This window comes from Diplotaxodon limnothrissa, linkage group LG2 (assembly GCF_057381915.1).
Source record: "Diplotaxodon limnothrissa isolate DT_005_m linkage group LG2, D_limnothrissa_male_GT1.1, whole genome shotgun sequence".
NCBI lineage: Eukaryota > Metazoa > Chordata > Actinopteri > Cichliformes > Cichlidae > Diplotaxodon > Diplotaxodon limnothrissa.
The window spans coordinates 37595717-37614231 of NC_140597.1; the positions used below are offsets into that span (position 1 = coordinate 37595717).

General features: G+C 39.3%; 1 protein-coding gene across 1 annotated transcript; it reads left to right on the plus strand.

Moving 5' to 3' along the window:
• The first annotated feature begins 1447 nt into the window (after positions 1-1447).
• cul4b (cullin 4B) lies at positions 1448-18311 on the plus strand. The gene is made up of 20 exons (XM_085373203.1): positions 1448-2340; positions 5669-5784; positions 5874-5977; positions 6063-6132; positions 7305-7378; positions 7468-7630; positions 7844-7933; positions 8718-8800; positions 8884-8951; positions 11738-11856; positions 11947-12139; positions 12253-12357; positions 12441-12551; positions 12663-12748; positions 13671-13778; positions 13867-13980; positions 14072-14177; positions 14269-14441; positions 14522-14674; positions 17022-18311. The coding sequence occupies exons 1-20, from the start codon at positions 1875-1877 to the stop codon at positions 17115-17117; spliced, it is 2598 nt and encodes an 865-aa protein (XP_085229329.1). The 5' UTR covers positions 1448-1874; the 3' UTR covers positions 17118-18311.
• The last annotated feature ends 204 nt before the right edge of the window (positions 18312-18515 follow it).

The window sequence follows — 18515 nt, forward strand, 5'->3', positions numbered from 1 at the left end:
GGTCTCTCCATTGTAGAGATTTGGGCATTCCTCGCTACACTGTACAGCATACACTACATTGTTAAGTTTGTGTTTAGGAAGTTTGTCTTTGGGATGAACCAGTTTCTGTCTGAGTGTGTTGCTGGGTCTGAAGTAAGCTGGGATGTCGTGCTTGGAGAAAACTCTCCCGAGTTTCTCTGATACACCGGCTACAAAGGGGATGACAATGTTGTTGCGTTTGTCTTTCTTATCCTGCCTAGCTGGTGTCTGATCTTCTTTTCTGTGAAATACCTGTTGCTAAAATGAAAGAAAAGCCAGTCACCTACCACATATTGTAGCATATTATAATCATTTAATAAAGCAATGTTTGTTGTTTGAATTTTAAGATGGCGATGGTATTATATTGAAAGTCTTTCATGAATTGTAATTTTCCCTCATTAAGAAATAGTTGTATGATAAATGGTGTGTTCTTCATAATTTCATCTTGAATAATAAAATATTGTATCACAGATGTTTATCTGAACATCCAGAGTTTCTGCGCGGTAAAATCTATAATCAATATCGATTTTGAATACAGTCAAGTCTTTCTTAGTAAATTCTATTGGAAAAGTATTGCTGGTGCAATGGTTACTTAGCACTATCATTTCATAGCCAAAGGTTACTGGTTCAAATCCCATGATCATCTCAACTTTAAAAAAAAAAAAAAAAATTAGTTTATATATACTTCACTCTGGTTACTTTAACATTCGCACCACAGTGCAAAAAGAACATTGTAGTTAAAATATTTAACTTTGTTAATATAAGGGGGACAGAAAATCAGGGAAGACAGAAAAAAAGAAACCCAAAACCAAAATGAATGAATTGGAAATTTGTACATTTATAGATATAAAATCCTGCCAGAAATATTGTGAGATATATTACAAAGTAAGCTTTTCAAGCCAAAGTTAAAGCTGCAAGTAATACAATCCAAGATAAATATACAAATCCCGTGCCAAAACTCATGGGTACTTTCCCAGAAAAGATTGACTGCACTCAGTGTGGGAATTACAGAAGGTGCCGTTTGAACTGACGTCATTTCTAAATAAAGAAAAAAATATCGGATAACAAAGAAGCAGAAGTTTGAAACTTATCTGTCCTTGTTTTTGTTGTTGTTGATTTGTTTGGTTTTTTAAATTGAAATTAACTTTATTACAAGTAGTTGACCATTCAAAACATATAGGGCAAACAAACCAAGAAAATTAGTTGTCATGGGTCAAAACAAAAAATAATAATAAAAAAGGTTGACTCGGTACAAAACCTTTTCATTCATCGATTGCATTATTTATTTATTTATTATTTATTTGTTTGCGTGACACTTACGTCAAACGTCGAGCCTGGGCGCCATCTTGTGGCCGAAACGGTTTGGAAAAAAAGAAACACGCTTGTGCAAAAACTACTTTTGTACAAAGTACTTCCGGTGGGGTCACGGACTAGCTTTTCTGAGCGGATTTTTCCCGTGTTCGCCGACGGCTGTTTTCCTCCCATGTGAGCGTGTTCTCGTAGTTTCTGCGTTTCTCCTGTAAATATTTTTCATTAACAGCCGCTTTCCTCAAACCGCTCACTCTCTGCACGACTTTACGACGCGCTTAGACAAGCGAGGCAAAAGAGGAAGCAATAGCCAACCATCTTTCGTCTCCTGCCAGCAATAACAAGACAGCGACGAGGCTAGGTTCAAGTGGAGCTTCTGTAGTTTGTGATTTATTGTCTGTTTTATACAGGATAGAGGACTTTGGTTTAACCTCTCCGCGTTAAGGCAGATAAAAGCTCTCGGACGCTGAGCTTTTCCCCCCTCCCGGCGACCCTGGAAGTTTCCGATCAGAAGACTGGCTGTTAAGAATTAGTATTCCCGTTTTTTCATGTTTCCAACAGGTTTATCTTCCCCTAATCCCCCACCACCGCCAACCCAGGAGGCTAGACCCGCGGCTACTGATGTCAAAACCGACAGCGGTAACATCACATCTACGAAAAAGAGGAAAATAAACGGCTCGGAGAGGGAAGACACTAGTGACACGATCTCCTCTTCGCCTCCAAAGACCCTGAATTCCTCCTCCTCCTCCTCCTCCTCTTCCTCTCCCACTCCGCTGCACATTCAGAAGAAGTTGAGGTTTGAGGATTCAGTGGATTTCATTGGACTCGATGTGAAAATGGCTGAGGAGGCTGCTGCTGCTGCTGCTTCGTGCTCCAATAACAAAAGCAAAGCCATGTTCCTGCCCGGCGGCGTGGGGCACCACGCAAACGGACTGACGAAAACTGCAGGATCCACCACCTTCTCCAACAGTAAACCCGGTGCTGCCAAGAAACTAGTCATCAAGAACTTCAGAGGTAGACACTGGTGGATGATGGGGTCCAAGCTCCTAAAAAGAAAAAAAAAACACACCTTAAACTTACAAATCCCTGCTATATCACAATGATATGGTCCCAGCTGGCCGACACATTTAACAGAGACTAGAGCTCATTTTAAACAGCTATCTATGAGTTTAATGCTTAAAAATTGTACCATAACATAGGACAAAGATATCACGGGCTTTGGCAAACTTGGGAAAAATGTGTATTTCCTTGATTAGTAATCTTGGTAACTATAAATAAGTTAATAAGTCCCTTTGATTTTGCTAAATCAAACCACCTGTACGGATAGTTTAAACCTATAAATGGGTTTCACTTGCCCCTATCCAAAATCAGGAGCTAAAGTTAAAGCTGCCAGATCTTTAAATATGCCAGATTTCTGGTAAACATTGCTGCGAGCTGACAGCAGCCATCCTCTCTTTCCAACAGCAGTACCTGCAGCATGGAGGGGTGAGTCTAAAGAGAGGGAAAGCATGTACTCCACTAAAATAATTAAATTGGCTTCTCTTTGTGGGGCAGTAATCGTCTGATCTGTTGGCCTGTTAAGTTGAACACTGGAGGACATTATCACTTGTTTAAGTAGAGGCCCATTTCCACTTACATACCAAAAAAAGAGGACTTAGGTATGTGGACATCCCACCAAACGACAGTTATTAATGACTGTAGGTGTACCATGTTCTTTAACTGTTTTTTGAAAGTTTCATTTGCCTGAGCATAAAATACGTTTGTTTATAAAGTGGCCAGGGGAAAAAAGTAATAGTAAACATTGACAGACTATTATTGCAGGGTTCAATGCCATCGATGGGCTGTAAAACAAACTATGTTAGGCCAGCCTCAAGTCCATCTGGGCCACTGGTGGCGTTTCTATTAATGGATTCAAGTAAAGTATTAGATCTGAAATAAAACAGTCCACTTAAAGGCTGTACGGCCTTCTGGTATTTTGATATATTTACCATTAGGTTGAAGGTGTTGCTTTTCATCACAGAGCAGTTGTTTGCAGTGGAGTGCCGTCTGTTCAACATGAGTGAAATAACAGCACTGACTTCTCACAGTCGTTGTTTTGAAATCCAAGAACATAAATCTTTTTTGTATTTTGTTTCCCAGAAGCTTCTGGTCTGATTATTCTTTAAAGACATCAGGAGCCAAGCAGTTTTTGTCCTCGGGCCATATTTTCCCTATGCGTGCAGTACCGTCATGTATGATAGGGGTCTTCGTTAAAATATCGATTAGTCTTTCATCAAACCGCTTGTGTGGGTAGTTTGAACTAAAAGTGAACATTAAATTGACCTTAGGAGTTATTATCTCGAAATCTTGACTTACTGGCTGAAACTAAGTTGAGAATTTTAAAGAACCCAATTCAAAATTTTGAAATGATAACCTGGAAGTGTGGCTTATTGATCCCTAACATAGCAATGTTTTTTAGACACAGAGACAAGCTTACTATACTTGTCTGTACTTAGGTGTATTCGATTATATCGGATTACACTTAGTCAAAACTAGGTGTAAATACATTCAAAATTTCTGTGTAATTGACTAATTCAAGACTTTGTCCTTAAAAAAAAAAACCCTATATATATATATAGATAGATAGATAGATAGATATAGATATCTATATAGATATATAGATATATATATAAACAAAAATTTAAAATGAAAATTCAAGATGGAATAAAAAGTAATAATAAATTAATAAGAAGAATACAACACTGTAATAGCTCTGGTTGTCACCCCTTGATGATCTTTTCTAAGCCAGGAAAAACCCTGAAATCTGGGCTGCAGCACACATAGCAGAGTATCAGTTAATTGTATTTTATTATTGCAGTCTTCAGGCTCAGCCCACACTGGATTACAAGACACCAGTAAGTAACCAGTGTTAGAGTAGCATCCTACCTTACACGTGTTAAACAAATAATTCAAGCTGTAGAAACAAAGGCAGCAAGTTTTAACCAAGACAAATATCAAATAAATAAATATTGTTCTTTTTTATTTTATTCAGTTTTTTATTACAGACAGTGATGCTGAGGCAACTAAGTTATCAGATACATTGCTGGAAAGTTTTTTAAAAAACTACCCATTTTGTATATATGAAATATATTTGTATATATATTAGTAAAGATGTTTACTCTGTAAACACTGCGTCAGCCCTATAAACTGTAAACTGCGTTATTGATTGCTCACCCCAACCCATTTTTCTTCCATGAGAACAAAGAAATCTTCACTTTAAAGATACCTGATCTGGAGTCTTTAGGTTTGACATTTTGTTGGTGCAAATGTGTGTCACAGACCCGATGATACAATATTTGGCCGAGTGTCAGTAAACTGAGAAAAACTGAGGTGCAGTTTTTTTTAATACACTAAAATTCATATTGTGGTTTCAGCTTGTATGGTACAGTTGTTATAGATGGCCAACAATGAGTAAATGAAGACTGGGACCGGGTGTAGTATGTGGGGAAAAAAACAGATTAATACTGTGATAAGTACTTAAACCATCTTTGACTTTAAGGTGACCAGACAAAAACACAAGAACAGCAAATCAAACCACAGAGTTAAAAAAATTTAAGAAGTTTAAACTGTGAGAATCTTGCACAAACATTTAAAAAAGCATATTTTTTTAAAGTGCTCTCATGGGATGTCTTATATATTTATAAGACAGAAATGAGAGAATCAAGAGAAAAATTTAAAAGGAGTATTGCAGTGTGGTCTCAGCAAATGTGAAAAAGTCTGTTAGCGTTTGTGAACATGAACTGTAACATTTATTTCAATTAGAGGTACTCCTCATTTTAGCAACATGTACGTTACAAAGTGGGGTTCGTATCACCGTGGCAACCTCGGTATTTTGCCCCAAAACTAAACCAGATTGTTTTCATAATGATAACGTTCTTTAAATGTATATTAAAAATAATCCGTAAAAATCTGTCATGTGTGCAACTTGAGCTGAGCAGAGTGAATCATTTTCCAAAACAAGAGTGGGAAAATGGTAATTTTGCGTGAGAGACCACATGCAGACGGACATAGAAACAAGAGAGGGACATCTGTGTTGAGGAACCCAAATTTGGTTGTGACTTATTTCACAAATGAGTTTATCTTTCTTGGTTGGTAAATGCATTTTTCTCTCACCAATGAAAATTCTGGAATTTAAGTAATTCTAGTTAACTGGGAATTTACCAAAAATAAGTTACAGTCAGTCTAAAAAGTTATCACAGACGTATTCACTTGCATTTAGACAGACTGATTATGCCTTCTCATAATCAGTCCTCTAAGTATGAGTGAGACTGGTAACACAGTTCTGTTTTTGTTTTTCTCACAGAAAAGCCCAAATTGCCCGAGAACTACACGCAGGAGACCTGGCAGAAGCTGAAGGAGGCGGTGGAGGCCATACAGAACAGCACGTCAATCAAATACAATCTAGAGGAGCTCTACCAGGTATCCAGACAGACCCGCTGAATTCCCCCATCTGCAAACAGCAACTGTGCCGTTATCATTATTCCGACAGCTCTGTTTTCTCCCCTCAGGCTGTGGAAAACCTCTGCTTCCATAAGATCTCTGCCAAGTTGTACAAACAGCTGAGGGCCGTGTGTGAAGACCACATCAAGGCACAAATTGATCAGTTCAGAGAATATCCTTTCACGGTCTCGCTCGCTGAATCGCATAGAGAAGATGTTGTTATTTTGTGTCCACTGTTGCCTTAACTTTGTTCTCACGGATGCCCTGGACAGCGTGCTTTTCCTGAAGAAAATTGACAAGTGCTGGCAAGATCACTGTAGACAAATGGTATGTTTTATACTGTTAAAAACTGTTAAACATAGCAATTTTTTAAAACTGATTTATAATAGAGTTGGTCGGGGGGCTTGTAAATGAAATATTACAAACAGAGACAAACTATTCTGGCTCTTACATTCCAAGTAGTGCAACTCAAATGCATCTGTCATTAGTCACCCCCCACCCCGGCCCTGTAAATGGACTGTTTTGCAAATATCACTATCTTGGGTTTTGTATGAGGTTTTAGTTGTGCAATGCCTGCAAGCAGCCAGTCCAGCAGAGTGAGGAACGCTAGAGGAGATGGAAATTTACGACATTACTATAGAATATCTCAAGTCTGCTACCTACGCTAGTGTTTAAAGTTGAATCGCTACAGGGCATCCAGCTTGCTGGCGCAGTAACGGTTTCTTAATCACACACTTAATAAAGAAGCTGTTTAAGTGAAAGTGATCAGGTATCGAAGGAAGTGGGTGTGGTTCTGAAAACTAGCATAACAAGCATATGAAACTTCAATAATAGTAGGCAATTTACATACAGCAGTATGGAGCAGATGCATCTGTGCTAACTAGAGTATTTGACAGCGAAGAGAGAGAAACAAATGTAATGTTAAAAATTAGAATTTTCCTATAATGCCACCACACAACAGACCATCCAGCCCATAATGATAGTTTAGACATTTCGGGTAGTCAGCAGCAGTTAACCCATGTGTTCTCCATAAATTTACTATTTGCAGGCTATCAAATCCTTCCACTAACACTAATACCACAATACATTACTCTTACTGCCTCTGCAGCGCTCTTACTACTCTAAACAGTAAGAAGGATTGCACAGACCCACTTTTTAGTTTTACTGGCCCAAGGTTGTAACATTAGTCTGCTTACAGCTAAGGCAATGATTATAGAAATATGTGCACATCCTGATTTCTGACTGATTTCTTCACATCCTAAACAACACATGGATATTCAGGGAATTAAAATTCCCCCAAACTGAAAGAGCTAACGATCTGTTCTCCGTCTTAAAGTGATTTCTGTTCCATTTCTTAACTTTTTAACCACCAACAAATGAAGCTGCAACATCTGAGAAATCTCAGCAGGCTTTGTAGGACCTTTAAACTTCATATGTAAGATTGGAGGAGGTCATCTGAACATTGAAAGCGTGATTAATTGTGTATCTTTGTTCCACAGATCATGATTAGGAGTATATTCCTGTTTTTGGATCGCACCTACGTTTTACAGAATTCCATGCTGCCATCGATTTGGTGAGTGATCAGCCATGTTGTGGTTTTAGCTTCGTACTCGGGCTGATTTCTGTTTTATTGTATGGTGAACGGGTTGTTGTGGTCTTCAGGGACATGGGTCTGGAGCTGTTCCGGTTCTACATCATCAGCGATCTGAAGGTTCAGAGCAAAACCATCGACGGGATTCTGCTGCTCATTGAGAGGGAGCGAAACGGAGAGGCGATAGACCGCAGTCTGCTGAGGAGCCTGCTGAGCATGCTCTCTGACCTTCAGGTAATAGGGCAACTCTTCAAATAATAACCCAGATATTAAGTAGTGACGGTCTAAATGTGTTTTTGAAGATTGTTTGGATTTCCTCCGTTTATTTGAACCACAACAAAAGTGTGTTGTTTGCATGGCTCACCTGCACACGGGTGTGATAAAGTGTCTGTTTCCTGTTGTCAGATATTTTTAATGAAACCTGTGTTCTGTCGGCCTCCTTGGCAGATTTATCAAGAGTCCTTTGAGCAACGCTTTCTGGAGGAAACTAATCGACTGTACGCTGCAGAGGGACAGAGGCTGATGCAGGAGAGAGAGGTGATTTATATAACCTCATACTCGGAACACATTCTTTTTATTTTGTCGTCTGTTATCCACGATTCATTGATCAGCTGACTAAACCAATTCTTAAAGTCATTAGTTTAGTAACCCATGAAAAATCCTTGGCAGCTGTTCTTAGAATTCTTGTTAATTACTTCTAACAGAACATCCAACCATTCCCTGGGTTTGTCTTGTCAGATGTGAGGATTTGAAGCTTTTTTGTCACATTTGGTTCTTCTAAGGAATAAATAAGCAACTAATGCCTCAGAAAGGATTCAATATTTTTTGATGTTGTTAGAAATTTTACAAAAAGCCAACCATTTAACCACATGTGGAAATTCATTATAGAAGAGGAGGAACACAGATGTAGCCACTGAACTAAGCATTAGTAAAGCAGAAAGCAGGTCTGGCACCGTAAACGTGTTTTGAGTGAAGCTTTTAGCTCAGCAAAAAAAACATTTGCCTGGTTGAAGCAGAAAGTATATAAAACGTTCACTTTGCAACTGGAAGCTTAGTTTATGTGGATTTTTGGTTGTTGTTTTTTTATACAAAAGGTGAAGCGCAGAGACTTTGTTTTGCAAACGCTCAATTCTTATAGTTTAATTTGAAGAAACTGTAGGGAAAATAAAACTACAAACCTCTCTGTGAAGACTGCCAAATTATCCTCTATGCAAGAAAAACAACTTTTTATGATGTTATGTAATCTTTCGATGGGTAGTTTTCATCTGCATTACAGAATAAGCATTAAAAGCTGTGGTGTGAATGTAAATGTGTTTTTTAGGTACCAGAATATCTCCATCATGTTAACAAGCGCTTGGAGGAGGAGGCTGACAGAGTAATCACGTACCTGGACCAGAGCACACAGTGAGTGTCGGACTGAAGCGTTCACTTAGCAAATAAACGGTGACAGAGATCGATGCGTAACCTGAGCTTTTTCCTCCTCTCAGAAAACCGCTCATCCTTGCTGTGGAGAAGCAGCTGCTTGGTGAACATCTCACAGCAACTCTGCAAAAAGGTAAACACTTAATATAAGCGGTCACTATATAATAATAAATTATTGTAAAACAAATGAGGGTTTAGCTTATTAAATGTACCTTTTTGTCCTTGTTACAGCATATTTTAAATTATGGCAATTTTTTAACAAGATTTTCTCTTCAGTGTGTCTGATTTAAGACATTTTTAGTTTCATATAATGTTGCATTAGTCTTTTTGTTTTTATGTTGTTTATATGAGTAGTAGTTCTCAAACTTGGACCAGTTCTAGGTCCTAAAAGGCTGTTGGGATATAAAGACAGCCTTTTAGCTCACAATATTTGTCAAATTTAAATAAATTACATAGGTAATTTCCATTGTGAAGAATTTGAATTAAAGTCAATGAACAACAAGGTTTACAAAAAAGCAGGCAAATCTTAAGTCCTCATTAAGGCAGATATCTAGTGGCCTGTAACTTTTTTGTTTAAGTCTCTTTGTCTTTCACCGCTTTGTATAGAAAGAGACCTATTGTAACTGTGTGCAGTGATTGTGATGCCATGGCTTCGATATGGTAGCTTCAAAAATGGGTACCAGGGGTCCGTTCTTCGTACCTCGCTTACTACATCCAAGATCAAATCATCGCGCCAACTTTGAGCTCGCTATTCCGGTTCTCCGAACACACCTGTTGTTGACGATTAGTACAGCTGGATGAAGTAATGTGAGATCACTGGGTGGCTTAACAGGGGCTATGCATCGATAGTAGAAACATTGATCGGCAACCCTTTGATTGGTCGGCGAAAATGTCGAAGGAGCGCGCTCGGTATTTTTCGGCAGCAGAGCAAGAACTCTTGAGTGAGGGATTTCAGGAGTTTCAGAGTTTAATTAAAACGCAAGGGAACACTGCAAAGGCTGCAAAAGCAAGGAGAGAGGGCTGGCAGGAAGTTGCTGACAAATTAAACTCGTAAGTAATTTAATAATAATAATAATAATAATGGAGTGGATTTATATAGCGCTTTTCAAGGCACCCAAAGCGCTTTACAATACCACTATTCATTCACTCTCACATTCACACACTGGTGGAGGCAGCTACGGTTGTAGCCACAGCTGCCCTGGGGCAGACTGACAGAAGCCAGGCTGCCATATCGCGCCATCGGCCCCTCTGGCCAACACCAGTAGGCGGTAGGGTAAATTTATTATATTTTATTACATTATATCATATTATCCAATATTATATTACATTATATTATATTATATTACATTATATCCTCTTTCACATTAGAGCCACAACAGGACCCACTAGAACATGGGAACAAGTAAAAGTGAAATAAGAATATTCTACAGAATGGTAATATTTATCACTTATATTGCTTTTAGTCTCTTGGAAAGAGACCCTGAAATAATCTGTTTGTTTGTTCATAACAACAACCAAGAAAAGGGCAGAGCAGAAGAAGACAGGTGGTGGTCCTGCACCCCCTCGTCAACAAGTTGGTTAAGTGAATAATACCCTCACGGGAAAATCGATATCTCTCAATGAGCACACTGTCGCGCTGAGCTAAAGGATCCTGTCTGTCCCGCAATATACGCTGAATTCTGAAAACTCTCATTATCAATCTTGCACCTTCCGCAATGGGTTGGTCGCGTATACGGACAGGACATGGCTGCGACAGACTTCCCAAATCCACCTTCGCTTTTATAGCCGTGGTCTCTCATCTTGATTACATGAAGTAATTTACTATTATTACTCTAAAATATGAATTACATCTGAAATAATCAAATACATGAAATAGAATGATTAATAGTACATTTCCCTTTTTTTAGGAAATGACCTGTGTGTATCTGTATGGAATCAATACAAGAATCAAGTACTGCATTATCTTTAGTTACATTGATATCTTTAGTGGTAAAATATCGCTGTTGCTTTCGTATAAATGAAGCGGACATACCTGAGTGGCCGCGATCTAATCCTGTTTACATAAAGTAAGCCTGCTCCCGAGCAGGTTTACGCTTACGGATCTGTTGCTATGACAGCAAGTCCCGGATGAGCTTCAGAGAACCGAACGATCCAGGATCACGCGAAATCGTCAACAATCAAATCCAGCTAACTTACTTAGCGAGGTACGAAGAACGGACCCCAGGTCTATGACCACTCTGACCAATCAGTCAGTGTCTTCAAAACAACATTCGTGCATCTAGATGGCAACAGGACTATCACTATGCAATTGAACAGAGTCAAGTTAGCAATTGCATGCAATCTGCTTGTGATAATACAGAGATGAACTGTGATAAGTTAAGAGGGAAAAAATCAAATCTGCTGTCGTCTACATACAAAGAAAATCGTATTCACTACTTACATTCAGAGTTTAGCCAGAACATCATGAATTTAAAATAAAAATTCCTTAACAAATAGTTCTCTAGTTACTGCAGGATGGCAGTTTAAATGCAGAATGACATCGGTGCCGAGTAACTTTGATGCGGAATTCTGGGAATATAACCAGAATGCAACCAGTTAAGTCGAGTCCTCTATTGCAAATAGATGGACCTCAAGCGATTTTCACTCATCTGCGCAGACTGACTGATACTGATTGCAACATGTTTGCAATCTGCATGAAAAATTAGACTGCAGTTATTTGTAAACCTTTGGCAATCAGTCTGAGAGTGATTCCAATGAATCCAGTCGGTGGGAATGAAATTAAAGTCAACCTGCTGTCCTAGTTTTTTTACTCTTAGTGAAGCATAAGTGACTGTTCTGGAAGTACCTGATATGTGACTGTCTTGTCTGAACCTCATACTGAGTCTTGATTGACCTCTAGCTGTTATTTGAAACTTGCAGGTCTGACCAACCTGCTGGATGAGAACAGAATTCAGGATCTGTCTCTCCTCTATCAGCTCTTCAGTCGAGTGCGTGGTGGCGTTAGCGTGCTCCTGCAGCACTGGATAGAATACATAAAGGTATGGCAGCTTTTAAATGAAAGACTGAAGAGAAGACAGAATCAATTCACTGTTTTAATTGTTTTTAATGTCTTGAAAATACAAATTCAGGCTTTTGGAAGCACGATCGTAATCAATCCGGAAAAAGACAAAACCATGGTGCAGGAGTTGCTGGACTTTAAAGATAAAGTGGATCTAATCATCGACGTGTGTTTCATGAAGAATGAGAAATTTGTTAATGCCATGAAGGAAGCTTTTGAAACATTCATCAACAAACGGCCAAATAAACCTGCAGAGCTCATAGGTCTGTAACTAAGCATGTTCCCCATTCATAACTGCCACACAGTGAAGAGAAAAATAATAACAATCAACAACAATAATTCTGCCAACATGATAATAATCAACATTTCTCTATAGCAAAACATGTGGATTCAAAGCTGAGGGCAGGAAACAAAGAGGCCACGGATGAAGAGCTGGAGAAGATGCTGGATAAGATCATGATTATCTTTAGATTCATCTATGGTAATGTTTACTGTAACAGTTGTGTAAGTACAGTACTTTGTCCTTTGTGCGGCCTTTATTGTGAGACTTTGATGTCCTTGCAGGAAAAGATGTTTTCGAGGCGTTTTACAAAAAGGACCTGGCTAAGAGGTTGCTGGTTGGAAAAAGTGCTTCTGTTGATGCTGAAAAATCAATGCTGTCAAAGCTTAAACACGGTCAGTTTTCATAGCTTAGTGCCATTTCTTAGCACGTGTGCACACAGGCGCTACATGATGGAATCCTGACAGTGACTGATTGAACTTTGACTCACAACGTTTGTTTTTCAGAATGTGGAGCAGCGTTCACCAGCAAGTTGGAGGGGATGTTCAAGGACATGGAGCTTTCTAAGGACATCATGGTGCAGTTCAAACAGGTAACACTTTGCCTACATAAATAGGCAAAAATGACATTTTGGAAAAGGTTTTGTTCACACATATTGAAGCATTACATGGTGAAAAAAGACAAATCTTTTCATTGAAGTTTTATCAAAAAGAAAAAAATTGCCGACAATGCAACCAAAGTGTTAGCCTACCTTTGCTTTCCCTGAGGGCTTGAAATATAGACATTGTAAATCAAAAAGATGTAATTCAACTGTCAGCATAACATAAAACCTGGGGCACATTCAGTCTGAGAATAGTGTCTGGTTTGCACCAGTTCTCCAGTTAAACAACGTGTTTCATGGAAGAGGTGTGAGACAGTAGGCAGCTGGCTTAATGTACGTTTTGTTTTGTGGGTGCGTCAGAAAGACAACCACCAACTACAGTCAGCCAGGACGGATGTGCATATAAACTCTGACGTATTAAAATGCAGACAACAAACTTTCCCTGCTATTGATGCAGAATTAATACATAAGGCGCACTGAATCATTTTTTTGAGGGGAAAAAAATGTATGTATAAAGATGAATAAAAACTGAAAGTATTAACATTAAAGTATTGCAAAGTATCTGACATGTATAAAGGAAACAGAGCGGGAGGATGATAAACACAAATAGAGCCATTTATAATAGAAGTATCTCTGTAATACCTGGTTACTAAAATAGCTCTGTAAACGAGGGTTTGGTGAAATTAGTTTCCAGTGTTGTAAAATTCAGTTTCTTCATATAATTACAGTCTGGTTTGATTTTCTGTCTTCAGACTTGTGTAATTACAATAAAACTGAAAGGGTGGACCCTCACCAACACTGCCTGTTTTCAGTCTAAAATCCTGCTAATGGATTCAGTTTCCTGCTAGTTTCAGTTTACTAAGATTAAAACTTCTTTGTGGGTAGATAAACTCATGTCTTTGTATTTCTGTAGTATATGCAGTGCCAAAACATTCCCGGCAATATCGAGCTGACAGTGAATATCCTCACTATGGGCTACTGGCCAACGTACGTCCCTATGGAAGTGCACCTGCCACCTGAGGTTAGTCCTGAGCAAATACTGAGGGTTGATTTTGTACTTTTCAATATAACGAGCGTCGCTTTGTAACACCTCTCTTATCTTTGTCCAGATGGTGCGACTGCAGGAGATCTTCAAGACTTTCTACCTGGGCAAACACAGTGGCAGGAAGCTGCAGTGGCAGTCGACGTTAGGCCACTGTGTCTTAAAAGCTGAATTTAAAGAGGTTTGAACTCTTTTCTAAGAATGACCTTGTGTGTTTTGCTCACTCAGTGAGCCAAGTTTAATGCTAATCGTCTTGATGTTTCTTGCAAAAGGGCAAGAAGGAGCTGCAGGTGTCACTTTTCCAAACCCTTGTCTTACTGATGTTTAATGAGGGAGAGGAGTTCACCCTGGAAGAGATCAAAGTGGCAACAGGAATAGGTTTGTATTAACACATTAAAGCACTTTTTCATGAAGAAATGGCATCCTCTATTTTTTTCCCAGCCACACTGATCTTTGGGCCTTTCCACAGAGGACAGTGAGCTACGGCGGACTCTTCAGTCACTTGCATGTGGTAAAGCACGTGTCCTCACCAAAATCCCAAAAAGCAAAGATGTAGAAGATGGGGACAAGTTTTCCTGCAATGACGACTTCAAACACAAGCTGTTCAGGATCAAAATAAACCAGATCCAGATGAAAGAAACAGTATGTTTGCTCTCACCGTATTTTTCTAAATTATCTTTCAAGGATCGGAAAATTATTTTTAACTCTCCTCTTTTACTCAGGTGGAGGAGCAAGCCAGCACCACAGAAAGAGTCTTTCAGGATCGTCAGTACCAGATCGATGCTGCCATTGTGCGGATCATGAAGATGAGGAAGACTCTGACCCATAATCTTTTGATGTCTGAAGTGTACAGTCAGCTGAAGTTCCCCGTCAAGGTGATAATCACAAATGATTTTCTGTTTTGTTTTTTTTCTTTTTACCACTCGGTCGTAAAAGCTGATGGGGAATGCCATCACCAGGTGCGGACACCAAAGTTTGTGAATGTGATAACTCGAGTATGAGTCAGCGTAGGGCCTTAAAATTGACACCATAAGTGTATCTACGAGCTTGACCTCAGGTCAAGTTTTCTGAAAATCTCGTGAATGCAATAACTTGAGAACGTAGGATTTTAAAATTGATACCATAGGTGTAACTACTACAAGTCTCAGATGAATTTGAATCTCAGTGACCTCGAACTGAAGGTCTAGTTTTCTGAAAATCTTGTAAATGCAATAACTTGAAAATAAGCCAATTTTAAGTTGATAGGTGTGTCCACTAGGAGGCTGAAATAGCACTGGTAGTTGCCAGTATTTTTAACATACAGAAGGACTACACTGGGTTTAATGCATGATCTAGTAGTAGAAATAATGAGAAGTGAATGTAGCTTTTGAAACCTTCCAAGCTGTGGGGCTTCCTACATGTGAATATTGTATTGGGTATTCACTACTTTCACTTACCATTTCAGTCCCTCTCCTTTTTCGTCTACTTTCAGTCCTCCAGTAAAGGAAGTTTCTTTCATTTGCTGGACAGACCCCCGCTCTTCCACAGTCGACAATTTCAGCTAAACTAGATCTAACCAAAAAAAAAAACCCACTAGGACTTGGCCAGACAGCAGTGACGCTTCGATGTGACAGATTGCTGATTCGGTTTAAAAGTTTGCTTGGACATGATAGGGGGTGACTTCAGTGTTTACCACAAAGAGGAAGGAGTGGGGAAAAATAGTCAGAGATCAAGAAGCCAAAATGAGAAGCCGAGATAGTGGCTGCATTGAAAGTTTCACTTCACGGCAAAGAAGTTCTCTGTATTTTAACACGTTTGCTCTTCACGTACAGGATAAAAGATGCAGTCATGTGAAAAAGTTTTCAGGGGACTCTCTCCATTCCTATAAAGATGCACTTTTTCACATGATTGTCAGGTCACCCATTGGTTTTGAGTTTTGCATTTAAAAGCTTTAACTTTGGTGTTTTTTGTCCACTGTAGTGTTCATTTTATTCTTTTTTTTTTTTTTTTTTTCCATAAGAACTATAAGCTGCAACCATATGCAGTACCAGTGTGCCGCACAGACACAAATAGTTCTACATGAGAATTTTTTTGTTTGTTTGTTTATCTACAAGGCTGTAAATCTGTTTTTAATGCTGAAAAGTTGGGCATTTTAAGATGTGACTCTATAGGAATTGGCTTGCTTTGGGTGCCAGCCTCAGGTGACCACTAGAGGAACTGTACAGTCTGGAATTTCCATGGTTGTTTTTTTTTGTTTTTGTTTTTTTAAAGAAGCAGCTACGCCACAAACAAGAGTGTCAAGAGACCAGTTGTCTCACATGTTTTTGATCCTGCTAAAACATGGGGTGGCTGTAGCTCAGGCGGCAGAGCAGGTCAGCCACTAATCAGAAGGTCGGTGGTTCGATCCCAGGCTGCCTCCTGGCTGCCTCCTGCCTCCTGGCTGCAAGATACTAACCCCATGTTTGCCTACTGGTGGTGGTCAGAGGGCCCGGTGGCGCCAGTGTCCGGCAGCCTCGCCTCTGTCAGTGCGCCCCCTACAATGTAGCTTGCCAGTGTGTGAGTGTGTGAATGGGTGAATGACTGAATGTAGCTTTGGGGTCCTTAGGGACTGAGTAAAGCGCTATAGATAATGGTCTCCATAGCTCTGTGTAGGAACAATGTTAGACGCTGCTGTTACGCTGTGTTGACCAAATTTAGAATATGACTCTTAGGGGATCGGGGTTTTAAACTTTGGCAGTGTTTAATATCAGCATCCTCCAGTGCAGGGGTCCCCAATCCCAGTCCACATGAGCCGGTGTCCCTGCAGGTTTTAGATCTCACCCTGGGTCGACACACCTGGATCACATGATCACATGAAATTACCAGGCCTCTGGAGAACTTCAAGACATGTTGAGAAGGTAATTTCTCCATTTAAATCAGCTGTGATGGATCAAGGACACATCTAAAACCTGCAGGGACACCGGCCCTCGTGGACTGGGATTGGGGACCCCTGCTCCAGTGTAACAGCGTGTATCAAATAGGGGGGAAACTAACAAAAAAAACTATAACCTTTATGCAGGTCTAGAGGAAAAGGAGAAGGTGTTTTAATTTACTTTTTATTTTATGATAAATTTTGGGAAGACTAACATGAATCTGCCTTTTCACTTCTGTTTTTTTTCTATATCACACCTCAAAATATAGCTTGAAATGCTGGCATGTTTTTCATGTTTTAACTCGTGCCTCCTGTCTGTCCTCTCCTCTCAGCCTGCTGACTTGAAAAAGAGGATAGAGTCTCTTATTGACAGGGACTACATGGAGCGTGACAAGGAGAACTCCAACCAGTACAACTATGTGGCTTAGATGAAAGAAAGGTGGATGCAGGTGGTCCAGTCAGGATGAAAGCCGTTCTGAGTGCTCGGTCTCTTAAATCGTCTGCTCCAGTGGATGTTATCCATTATCATCTTCAACCCAGCGACCGACAACTGAATGGCTATAGCTCCACAGGGTTTTTCGTCAGGGGTCTTGTGATCCTGTGGACTGCATGCCTATTGAAAAGAGAATATTGTCCATATTTGTCAGTGCCTCTGAGAGAGCTGGGACAAAGAAGACACACAGATATTGTTCAGTTTGCTCTTTTTTTTTTTTTTAAATGGAGAGGAAAAGTATTTATTTTCAAACTTAGATTCTTCTTTGTCCTTGGTTTGCATCAATATGCTCTTTGTTATCAAGTCACTATTTTTTTTCTTCCTTTTTGTTCATCCAGTATCCCAGGCAAATGCTAACACACCTAACAATGCTCTAAATGTACCACATGTTTGAGAGAGAAAAAAGGATAAAAATTAAACTGATGCTTGTTTCTTTTGTCAGTGTCAAAAGTGGGACTAACATTTAAAGTAGGGAACTGGAAATTTTGGGAATTTCTGTGGCAAATGTGTGATCCTGCATCAGCAAAGTTTTACAGTTTCAAGGCCATGTAGCCCAGTGATATAGCGATGTTTGTAATCACACAAAATGTGCCAAAAATGGAGCACTTCTTGTTGTTATAGGCTATAATGAAGCTGCTAAGGCAGCCCACTTGTATAAGTAAACACATTTAAGTTTCTCTTTTGCTTTTTCTTTGAAGGTCATTTTTGTACATGCACCACAAAGCATTTTAAAAAATCTGACATGGCAGTCCACTTTGTGTTAGGTTTTTGATGACCCTTAGTAAAAGCACAATACGATGAGAGTCCACATTCAATGTCATTACTACACACTTTTTTTCTTAAGTCTCCCTATCAGGCTTACTGAAAAGTGGATGGAAAACGCCTCAACATATGAGGCAGACAATGATTGATCAGATATGCCGTTGTTTGTATGAGTCTGTTAGATTTCTTCAGATTAAAATAACTGTTTCAGTGGGTTATGTCATGTTCAATCACTGGTTTTCAAACACGTGTAATTATATTTAGGGTGACCAGATCCCAACTATTTCAGCGTATGACTATGTGAGGCTGGGTACTAAAGCTGGAAAGAGAGTCTAAGTTAAACAGATGTTATCGGTGTGATGCTGATTATGTGATGGACAGATGGAATATTTTATATTAAAGCAATTTACACCTTGTAAGCTTAAATATAAGCTAAAGTTTGTTTTTAATGGGATGGCTTCTATAATCCCATTTTCTATATTGTCTGCTCACGTTTTTGTTTTTTTTTTTGTTTTTTTTTTGTTTTGCAATAATGGTTATCCATCAATCCACAGAAAATAACATCTCTTTT